General features: G+C 37.2%; 1 protein-coding gene across 3 annotated transcripts; it reads left to right on the top strand.

The window, feature by feature from the left end:
* The first annotated feature begins 1,301 nt into the window (after positions 1-1,301).
* ZDHHC6 (zinc finger DHHC-type containing 6) lies at positions 1,302-10,513 on the top strand. 3 transcript variants are annotated; one of them, XM_009277873.1, is made up of 9 exons: positions 1,302-1,388; positions 3,599-3,758; positions 4,854-5,015; positions 5,639-5,692; positions 7,209-7,376; positions 7,695-7,736; positions 8,139-8,284; positions 8,373-8,416; positions 9,933-10,513. In XM_009277873.1, exons 1-9 carry the CDS (start codon positions 1,315-1,317, stop codon positions 10,034-10,036), a joined length of 954 nt encoding a protein of 317 aa, XP_009276148.1. In that variant the 5' UTR covers positions 1,302-1,314; the 3' UTR covers positions 10,037-10,513. The 3 variants fall into 3 exon arrangements, with proteins under 3 accessions (XP_009276148.1, XP_009276147.1, XP_019327286.1); XM_009277872.2 differs by lacking the exon at positions 9,933-10,513 and having other exon boundaries at positions 7,209-7,343; positions 8,373-9,504; XM_019471741.1 differs by lacking the exon at positions 9,933-10,513 and having other exon boundaries at positions 8,373-9,504.
* Positions 10,514-10,813: the final 300 nt, after the last annotated feature.

Below are 10,813 nucleotides of genomic sequence, written 5' to 3'. Positions count from 1 at the left end.
GGCCTGCCCTTGTGCCGGGGCCGGCCTCTCTGGAAGGAGTGTGTGCAGGGATCAGAAAAACGGTAGAAATCGCGTATGTTTCGATGCCACCGTTTCCCCTTTCTCCCCGAAGAATGCAGCCAGCCCCTCGGGCCACTCCTTTCTCCTTATCTTGTTTCGACATCTTCCCTTTTTGCCTCTCCCGCTTTGCTGCTGCTTCCAGCGTTTCCAGTACGCTCCAGCTTACTCCATCCCTTCCTTGTTCTCTCAGTCACAGTGATCTGGGGCTGAACGGTCACGCTTTTTTATTGGCAGTACTCGTTACGTTTTATAGATGCTTCTCAAAACAAAACAACAGGAAACAAGTACTGTTAGCCGGGAATGAGAACTTCAGGGTTACCTGCACACTCATGCAGATACTGTTGTATTGAAGACTTTGCTGCTAGTAATAAGGATTGGAAGAACTTCATTTAGCAAATTTAATTTTTTTATGTGAGCCAGAAAATTACACGTTTATCTTATGTTCAGTACAGTATTATAAGTCAAAGTAGAAATTTGCATTTCCTTTGTTTCAGTAATCTCTTGGAAGAGTAGTAGTCAAGGACCAGAATGATAGAGGTTCAGTATCTCAAGACAGCTGGCCAGAGTTTGTGTTCCAGTGGCATGATAGCAAGATTAGTAATAATTACATTTCTACTTGTGGAATATTTCTCAGGACAGAGTCTAGTGAGAAGAGGATCCTGATGTAGTCTTAGCAGGACAACTGCGTATTCCGCTTCGTGAACTGAAGATTTTGGCCAGTATTACTACTTGCTGTCTACAAGTCTCTCTGTCTCTCATCTTGCTGTAGTTGGTGTATATGTGTGTGTAAGAGAGAGTGGCAAACAAAAGCTAGTTGAACATTAATGCTTACCAGTACTGTATCTTAGTAGTAAGCCTAAATTAGCTTATGGTATAAAATGGAGAGACAAGGTGCACAAGGTTTTGTTTTTTAAAATTATAAAGGCATCATGCTGTTTTTTACTCTCAGAACTTCACTATGAAACCCTGCTTGTACAGTCACTCTTCCTGATGGAAGAATTGTTTGTTTCTTTTAGCAACCAGCACTTTCAACATTGGGAGATGGCTGTGTTGATAGCCAAGAAATTATTTCATCTTGTTTTTTTCTTTCCTCGCCACCTACCATTAAATAGGGTTGGGTTATGAAACACACCCTGTCAGGAAGAAAGCAAAGATGCTTAAGTTAGGAGAGTGCCAAGGTATATATTGCCAGTAGAATTATGTATATGTCTAACACTCCTATTCTTCTGTTTAAAGGAAAAATCTCAGGATTGCATGTATCTCCAATACTGTAAAGTGTGTCAGTCTTATAAGGCACCACGTTCACACCACTGTCGAAAGTGTAACAGGTACTGTCTTTCTTTAAAATTATTTTAAATCCATATTAAAGCAGCTTCAAATATGATGATGAGCTATTAATGTAGTTTATTCTTCCAGGTCTTGTATTGTGCTTTTTTAAAAGCCTTCCATATGAACACTGTACCCGTTTCAAATATTTCTACTTTCTAGTTGTATGATTTCCATTTTGTTTTATTGTGATTTTAGTTTAATAAATAAATCTGTCTCTAACATTTTCTTTTTAGCTTGACATCAGTTCCTCTTAAGAGCTTCTTGACGGTATTAACAAAACATTGCAGTACGGTTTCAGGGAAGTGAGCCTGGGTAAATACCTAAAAATCTTTCAGTCTGTTTCAAGTTCTGAGTCCAAACATTCACCTGCTCAGAGAGTGGAAAAGCCTATTCTGTCATCTTTCCTAATGGGAATTAAATGTTGATTTGAGTGGAAATTTTGGACTGTTCTTTACTGTTCACTAAAGGTTTTCTTGAGGGGAGTCAGCATGTTAGGTGAACTAATAAGCCTTTTGGGTCAACTTAAAAAGTTTGTGCCTTGTTATGTGTTAGTCTTCCATCAGACTTGCTTTGAGCTAAAGGACACTTTTATTATAAATAGCTGCACTGGAATTTAGTGCAGCTTGAAAAAAGCAAGCCACTTCAGATGTCTGCAGGCCAGGCTGTAGTTGTGTTTATCGTGGGTTTACTGGACGAGTCTTCCTCTGAAGGACAATTGGAGAACATGGTAAAAGGATATTGCAACATACGCATTCATTTGTTATTTCTATAAACACAAGATGCGCAGTCAGCGTGCTTTTAGGAAGTAGAGACTGAAACTGTAGAGCAGTGCTGTCATTTGGCTGCATTATCCTGAGATTTAAAATTAGATTCCTTTCCTTGAGTGACAGTCTTTACACTGAGGACTTAGTAGAAAATGGCAGCAGATCCTGATGATGGTCTTTGCAAAAGCAAGTTCTTTAAATGATTTAGCTTTTGTCAAATGAAACAGAAGAAACTGCAGCTCATTCTCCAAATCATTTTGCTGATATGCTTTAAGAATTTTCTGCCCCCTCAACTCTGGCCAAACTAACTCATTCCACCTGTATTTCTAGCCTGTTGCAGTGAAGTAGGTAGCTTAAACTACTGCTGAAAGTCTTCTATGCTATGGCAAGTTTCAGTGCATGAATGGAGTCACTTCTTATGGCCCATCTGAACCCGGGTGAAGTTTCTAGCTAAGATCTAGGAACTTCTTCAGAAACACTTGTGCTGATAATTACAATTGCGTGTTCAAGAACTTGTACAGTGGCAATTGAGCATATGCTAATGAAGAATAATTAATTCTTTAAAAGGGAGAAACTGAACTTCCTATTGGGAATGGACTAGCTTAAAAGGTAATGAGGTCAGTGGTTCCAAAACAATTAACTTTCATTTTCAGAGGAGCTGAATATTTGTGTAATTCAATCCTTTGTTTATCACTTAGGTTTGGTGCAGATGAATTGCAACATTACAATTAGTGACTTTTACACCTGTTAAGTTAAATCAATGCAATCTGGGATGTGGACAAATCTTTTATCAGGTGTTTTCTTGCACCTGTAAGCTAAACCAAAATAATCAGCTTTATATTTATAAAGACCCCACAGTCTTTAGGGTGTTTATGCGTGTTAAATAGATTTTTGGAAAGGACTTACAGTGGTGTAAGGTTGATACATAGCAGTTGATGAAGCTTTCAGAGGGTCTACTTCTGAAAAGAAAGAGGCATTAACACACTTCTGTCTGCGTATCTTTCTATGTTCTTTCTGTAATTAGTTCACAGGGGATTTGATATTTCCTTTATTTTCCTGGTGTGCTTATTTAAAAAACTTGTCAATAATATTAGTGCTTAATTATTGTGTTGATAGTTCTTACACATCCCATTCCTAGGCCCCTGTCTCCTGGCTCTGGAATGCGGTGTTTATTAGCAACTAGCAAGTTTGAGTAGAGAGGAGGAGGGATAACTAGGGAGGGTAGGACCTGGGAGCACTTTTTATTTTGCTTTCTTTCACTCTACAACATGAAATATCATTCTGGATAGCAATAAAAAAAGAAACTACTGTGTTGATGTCAGAAATTGGTGGGTTTAAATGAATGAATGGAGGTTGAGTAGTAGAAAGTTAGCTGTCCTTTTCTTTGAGCTTTTTGAAAAACATCATATATGTCCTTTATATTAATCAATATTTATTATTCACAGATGTGTCATGAAGATGGATCACCATTGTCCTTGGATCAACAACTGTTGTGGATACCAGAATCATGCATCTTTCACTCTGTTTCTCCTCTTAGCTCCACTGGGATGCATTCATGCTTCTTTCATATTTGTTATGACTATGTACACTCAGCTTTACAACAGAGTAAGAAAACATAATTAAATGCTTAAAATATTATTTAAGTCAGATGGGTAATTTATCTCTGGAAGTATGAGACAGTTTGGTTTCCTGAGAAGCAGCATGTGGAATTCCTTGTTATTCTTTCAACATGTACTCTCAGTTCTGCTCTCCGCCTGTGAGAAGTATGTTCGTTACTTGGAGGAAGATTCAGAGAAAGTTGTTTCTATTTTCTTTCCTTTTGTTTTTTCCTGTTGCTTGTCATAATCACTGGGAGTTTCCTAGAGCTTTGCATTGACTGAAGACAGTTTCTGAGTAGCACTTTAGAGAGAGAGAGAGAGACAGGCTGTGTTTTGGCTGGCACAGATACTAGCTGCTATTTATTTCCCACACACAAGTTAGATGCTATTTATTTTCTTTTTCTTGCCACTTTTTTAGAATTCTGTCCAATTCTTCAAGGGAAAAAAAAGTACATTATTTTTGGAACTAAAAATAAATTATGTTGGATTTGTTTTTAAATGGAAAAATTTAACTGCAGCAACAATGTGCAAAACTTGTTCTGGAATACATCCCTTATCTCAGGTCCATGGTTAAGATTACGAGCTTTGATTTCAGCCTTTGTGGTTGCAATGAAAAGCTTGAAAACATCAACTGAGTGTAACAGATAAAGGCTGTGTGTTGTATTTGCAGAGCGATAATGTTGAGAACTGCTATCTGCTAAAGCTTTCAGAGGAAAACCTATAGCATTTGCATTGAAAATGGGTACTGCGCTATGCAAACATTTTCTATCTGAAACTGGTGAATGCGTTTTTGTTAATCTGCCAGAGTCCAGATTTTCTTGCCGATTTTGGGCCTAACTTCTGGAGCTTGCAAGACGGCAATTTTGGTTTAGCTTTCCATCTAGAGAAGGCCTACATCTAGCAAAGAATGTATTTCTGAAGAGGAAAAGTCTTTTGAATGCATCTCTCTCTTTTTTTTTTTTTTTTTTCTTAATTACTCCACTTGCATTACAAACCTGTCAGAAGTTGGACACTTACCTTCAGAGCCAGGTTTCTTATTGGTAACTTGTTTCATTTCGGCAGTCGGAATGTTCTAGAGCTGAATGATATTTTCCCTTTGCAGATATCTTTTGGGTGGAGTTCTGTGAAGATTGACATGAGTGCAGCCAAAAGAGACCCTCGACCCATTATTCCCTTTGGACTGTCTGCATTTGCTGCATCTTTATTTGCCTTAGGACTGGCATTAGGAACAACTATTGCTGTTGGTATGCTGTTTATTATCCAGGTAAGTGTATGACTTCTGTTACAAAGAAGTTAAAAGCTGTAAGTTTTGCCTATTGTGGAGCAGAAACAGAATTCAGGATTGAGATAGGAGCAGTTTTTTAGAGCTTATGTTGCTACGTAACTTTTTCAGGGTTTCATGTTGCTTTCTCCCAGTTCCTCCATTGTTACCACAATTTTTTTAAAATTATTTTTCATGGGAGAACTTGGAGGTGAAAATCTCATGAACTAAGGAATCATGAGATGGGCTTTATAAACTCTCTGGAAAAGGCAAAATACTTGGTATTTCAGGAGTACGTGCCCCTATCTATCCTTGAAAATAGGTATAAATATGCCTGATCTGTTACTTCAAATGTTTGAGATCTTTGGAAGGAAACAAAAATACACATTTTAAGCATAAACGGAAATACGGTGTGATACTGTCTAAGTGTATAATTCTAGAGGATAGCATTAGCACGTATCTATGCTGAATCTTAATTTTGAATGTTTTCTATGTTTCAGTTAAGCCTGTAAAGGTTGCTTTGTTCTTTAAAGCAAATTTGGTTTGTTAAATGAAGTTTTCTTTGCCTAGCTGATGTATTTCTGCAGAAAATCAACACTAATTTCACTTAATGCTTTTTATTTTAGATGAAAGTAATTTTGACAAATAAAACTTCAATCGAGTCCTGGATTGAAGAAAAGGTAAGTTTTTATTACCGTATTCTTGTACCGTATTGTTACAAAGTTTATTCTCCATATTTATCAATTTCTTGTTTCACCTCTCTGGATTTAACCAAAGGTGTCATTTCAGTTCACCACTGACTTAACACGTACAACCAGCTTTTGCTTTACTGTCTCTGAAATTCACTGAAATAGTTGAGAAATCATTTAACTGCATAGGTTTTTCTTTTCTTTTTTGTTTGGGGGAATTGGTGTGAACATAGAAAAATATTTGCTTTTAAAAGACTTTGCTTATCTGCTTGGAATATGTGGGTGTTTTCGTCTGAAACTTGAGTTGTCTTTGCTTCTCGTTATGCCTGCCCGTGTCTTTAATTGTCCACCTCCCCTACCCATTCTAGGTGGCATGTTTTGGCTCGTGATTTTTCCTCATTTCCTACTTCTCTGATTAAACTTGTGAGGGTTTTCCTTGATTTTGAAGAAGTACTAGAAAATAATGAGATACCTAGTCTTCTCTCCTTTAAATTTCTCTTTGATTTCCATATCTTCATAGATGTTTTCACAAGATTTTTCAGAAGAAACATAGCCAAGCAGCAGAAGCTGAGTTTAGAGGAAGCAAAACTGACTCAATGTTTAGAAACTAGTTCAGTGCTACCAGGTTATTTTGAATAAGTCCACAAACATTTCATTATTATCTTGTCTTTCTTTTATTCTGTGTCAAAATTAGCTTGAGAATCTTGACTGTGTATAAGTACCTAAGTATTGTAATGCCTTCTCTTTGCACGGAATCTAGCTTAGCTAGATCCAAGTCCTATTAGACCTTTGAATAATAGGACAATGGAACATAAATGAAAGAAAACCCTGTTACAACTATATAGAAGAATTTGGAGTAATCTGTTTAAAATTTTTACTGTAAAACACAGGCTGCTAATATGTCCCTTCTGAAAACTGAACACAGACTGTAATACGTAAGTGTTTAATAAAAATGACATTATTGCAACAAAGAGATCAACTCTTCTGTGGCTGCTCCACTAGATGTCATCGTTACTGAAAGAATGAAAAGTTCATGACTGCAGAATGTGGGAGATTCAGAGCATGCCTGTATATGCAATTCTTGGAGGTGGAATAGACATTACCAGTGTTGAATTATGATCATTAATCAAAGAATCCTGAGCTGTGGAAGTCTTTATATGTAACTGAGAAATAGTCAGGCATCAGTCCTTAAAAAAAGCCATAAAATAAAATCAGAGCATGGAGTGGATTAATCAGTGTAGCCAGTTGACTGTTGTTAAAGAGTAAAGGGCAGGGGGGGTGGGGCAGGGGACCCAAACCAGACACGCTTCTAAATGTCATGATTGTTGTAAGTAGTTCTAAAAGCCTGGTTAGTATAGCAGGAATTTACTGCTCTTGCCTCAAAATGTTTGCCTTTAGGTCTCATGGACCCATACAGGGCTTATGACCTGGCCTTCTTAATATTTGCTGCTCAATTGCAGTTTGTAGGGTATGTTTTTATGTACTGTATTTCTTAATTATTTTCCAGGCCAAAGACAGAATCCAGTACTACCAAACGGGTGAGACCTTTATTTTTCCCTATGACACGGGAAGTAAATGGAAGAACTTCAAGCAAGTGTTTACATGGTCTGGGATTCCTGAGGGAGATGGCCTGGATTGGCCAGTAAGAGATGGCTGTCATCAATACAGTTTGACAGTAATTGATCTTTGATGATATCTCAAGTTAATCCTCCTCACTATCCAATTGCCTGCTTTCCTTTGCAGTAATATACCAGCTTTTTAAATAACTAAAATAGACTGACTAGTAACCATATACTTAAGGAGCAGGAGTTCTGTCAAACATTCTCCCATTTTTGATAGACTAAAAAAATTACGCTTTTGTGAGTGCCTTTGAATGCTAATGATATTTCCTGTGTTTGTTGAATGGTTTCAATACCTGACTTCATTTTGTGTTGAATACCCGAGTCGTCTTAAACTAAACACTGCCTAAATTTGTATTTATAATCATTTATAGATAGAGCAACTGAAACAGAAAGCAGACAAGCGAGTAAGAAGCGTAAGTATTTGTGAAGTTTGGTCTGAAATGACTTTGAAATATCAGTATAAATAAATGTAAGTAATTGCTGAGACTATTTATTTTCTTGATTTTAAACTTAGCAATTAAATAAAGACTTTGTGTTGCTACACAAACAGTGTGCTGCAACCTCTGCTTAATTAAACTTAGTATTTAGCTTTCTTTGCGTTTGCTCCTTAGCTTCCAGATGGTAAGAAATGTGATAACAAAGATGACTGTGCTTCATTGCTAAGCAGTTAATTTAGAATTTAGAGTCCCTTTGACAGCCGTTGTCATTATGCTCAAATCTAACAGTATGCTTGAATCGATTTTTTGCTATGAAACTCTCAGCAAGGCCGTAACTCCTTACAATAATATATTGCCGTGTTCTGTTCAAATTTGTAGGTGCGGTATCGAGCAGTAGAAGATTACAGTGGTGTCTGCTGTCCTGTGACTAAAGGTGTTGAAACATTCTTCACAACACCATGCACTGAAGAACCTAGAATTGCACTAAGTAAAGGGGATCTGATTTTAGCCACAAGAGGCTTAAAGTTAGTGGCTCCACACATTTATGTTTGGTTAAAAGAAATATTGAGATGGGTTCTGGCATCTAACTACCTATTATGCTTTCTTCCCCAGACACTGGATGTATGGTGAGAAGATTCTCGACTCAGCTGCTGATGGTATGAAGCAGTTATTTTCACTTTTGCTGTTGAAAATTACAAATCAATTTTGTAGCTGTCTAGAAATGTGGACAATATCACATGTTCAGTTCTCAAAATGTATAATGACTGACCTTATTGGCATTGGCTTCTCTCCCCTTTAAAACCACATCCACAGTTTTTACTCATTACATCTGGTAGACTTGCCAGTTTTGATAAACATTAAATGAATCCGTCAGACTGAAAGAACACTCATCTAGTAGTTTATTGAAGGTTGAGTGGGAAGGGGGACACTACTTCATATTCTAAGAAAAAGTTAGCCTTTTAGACTCTAAAGAGGTTAATGATATCTTTTTTTTTTTGATATTTAAATAGTGGTCTTTCTTAAACACATTCAGATTTCCTACCTAAACACTTTATATACATATAAGGCCTGGGATTACTCTTTGTACATCTTAAAAACAAGGAGACATTATGTCTTTGGTTTGGGATCATTTCCAAGGACTTTGACATGCATTAACGAAACTAACAATTACAGCTATCAAAAATGTTAAAGACTCCTGCTGGTCTGCAGAGAGACAACATCACAGCCACCTGCATTGAAATTTTTACATTTTTTACTTTAGCCCTCAGCTAAAATCTTACCTGCCAGACGGGGCATTGGATTCTGTTGTCTCTTCCAAACAATTGTTAATTCATTGCATGTACATTCCGTGTTGGCAAAAGAGAGGCAGCCAACAGTCACTACGTTGGAAGTGTCCATGCTTTTCATGGGAGGTCTGAGACCTTCATGGACTAGAAGTGCTTCGGCAGCTCACTCCAATGAACTCTTTCAAACATCAAACCTAAATGAGTCATTGAAATGAGCATGGTAATAGTTTGTATTGCGTTGCTTATTATGAAGATTAGCAGGAGATATCTGTGCTATATCAAATGTTTTTTTTAAAACGGGTGAAATGTGGTCTGGGTGGGGAACTTGGTGTATACTGAGAGGCTGGATTAGAATTCAAAATAACATTGGCATTTTGGAGAACTAGGCTTCAAAAAAAGGATGAGGTGTTAAGAGCGTATAGCAAAATGCTACACATAGGCAGGAATAACAAGCTGCACTATAACAAGATGGAAAAATTAATGATTAAGTAGCAGTTCTGAGGAAAAAAGAGTCAATCATAATCTTAAGATGAGTCAACACTTGCAAAAAAGAAGAATCTCTGCATAGAGAAGGTTGTTAGCTGCTTCCTGTGTCTCTGGTGTGTAGAAAGAGGAGTTGTGAACTTGAATTATAGACAGAAAGATTCAGACAGGGTATTAGGAAAACTTTTTCTCATAGTAAGGAAGGTAGAGCACTGGAAAACATTTTAGGCAGTGGGAGAGAATCCATGCATCCCCAGGCAGTGCTGTTAGGAATGACTTAGATGTCCTGCCTTGGAGAAGAAAATAACCTAGGTAACCTCTTGATGTCTCTTCCAGTCCTGTGTTTTTCCTCTGTAGTGGGTCATGTTTTGTCCCAAGTTAATGCGACTTTTCATGTCTTAAGGTGGGATAAGAGAACGAGGCTGGTTCCCTAGGAAATGTGTGGAAAAATGCCAATATGACTCTGAAACGGATCAACCAGTGGATGGAGAGAAGAAAAACAGATAGCCTTCTCATTTTTTTTAAATAAGAAATGGAATTTTTACTTCAGACCACAATCCTTTACTTGAATTTTCTTGTGTATTACTTTAGACTTATGCAATGAATATGTTAGGACAAGGTTTTGTTTTACTCACAGCTGAAAGGGTTGGATATGCCTGTGCCATGGTTTGCATACTTTTTTAACAATAAATAATTGAAGAAGCCATTCAGTGGATTGCCTTCAAGATGCATCTTTTTCATCCCAAGTCAGATTTTTTTCTTTCTGCTGTTTAAATTGCATTCTGAGGGTTCATATTTTAGGTTTTTTCCTCAACCGCATCTGATTCTGATGCGTCCTGCTTATCTTCTGTGTTTTACTTTCTCTGAAGCTGCCCCTGAAAACTATAAAATAAACATCTGATTCAAACTCAAGATAAAATTTGTTACCTGTGACTTTTAACAATGTGAATTGTCCACCTCAAATAAATGATACGTTCATATTCACTTGTGGATTTAATTGTTGTTAGACCTATAGGCATGGGAATGTGAACTGACTGGGAAGTAAAGATTTCACTGTTATAAGCTGTTTTTCAAGGTTAGAAAGACTTTGGCTCTTGCTATAAGAATATTCTGTGCTTTTAATGGCAAAGAAATACAGCCAGCTGTATCTGCTCCCTCTGAAATCTGAGCATGTACCCAAGAGACTAGAGTTCTTGATCCATCTTAGAGTGAAAGGAAGCAGTAGTGCCAAGAATGAAAATTTTTGTGAGCCTAGTTGCTACTAAGTGATTAACACCTTTCCTA

The sequence above is a fragment of the Aptenodytes forsteri genome, unplaced genomic scaffold (genome assembly GCF_000699145.1).
Source record: "Aptenodytes forsteri isolate BGI_AS27 unplaced genomic scaffold, ASM69914v1 Scaffold15, whole genome shotgun sequence".
NCBI classification, from domain to species: Eukaryota; Metazoa; Chordata; class Aves; order Sphenisciformes; family Spheniscidae; genus Aptenodytes; species Aptenodytes forsteri.
This window is presented reverse-complemented; position numbering and strand designations above follow the sequence as displayed.

Bases quoted from the DNA above. Each gene is read 5' to 3' on its own strand.
- ZDHHC6 (XM_019471741.1), top strand. From the start codon at position 1,315: ATGTATCTCCAATACTGTAAAGTGTGTCAGTCTTATAAGGCACCACGT. The intron at 5,016-5,638 runs GTAAGTGTATGA...TTTTTATTTTAG, and splicing joins GTATGCTGTTTATTATCCAG to ATGAAAGTAATTTTGACAAA. The intron at 8,285-8,372 runs GTTAGTGGCTCC...TTTCTTCCCCAG, and splicing joins TTAGCCACAAGAGGCTTAAA to ACACTGGATGTATGGTGAGA.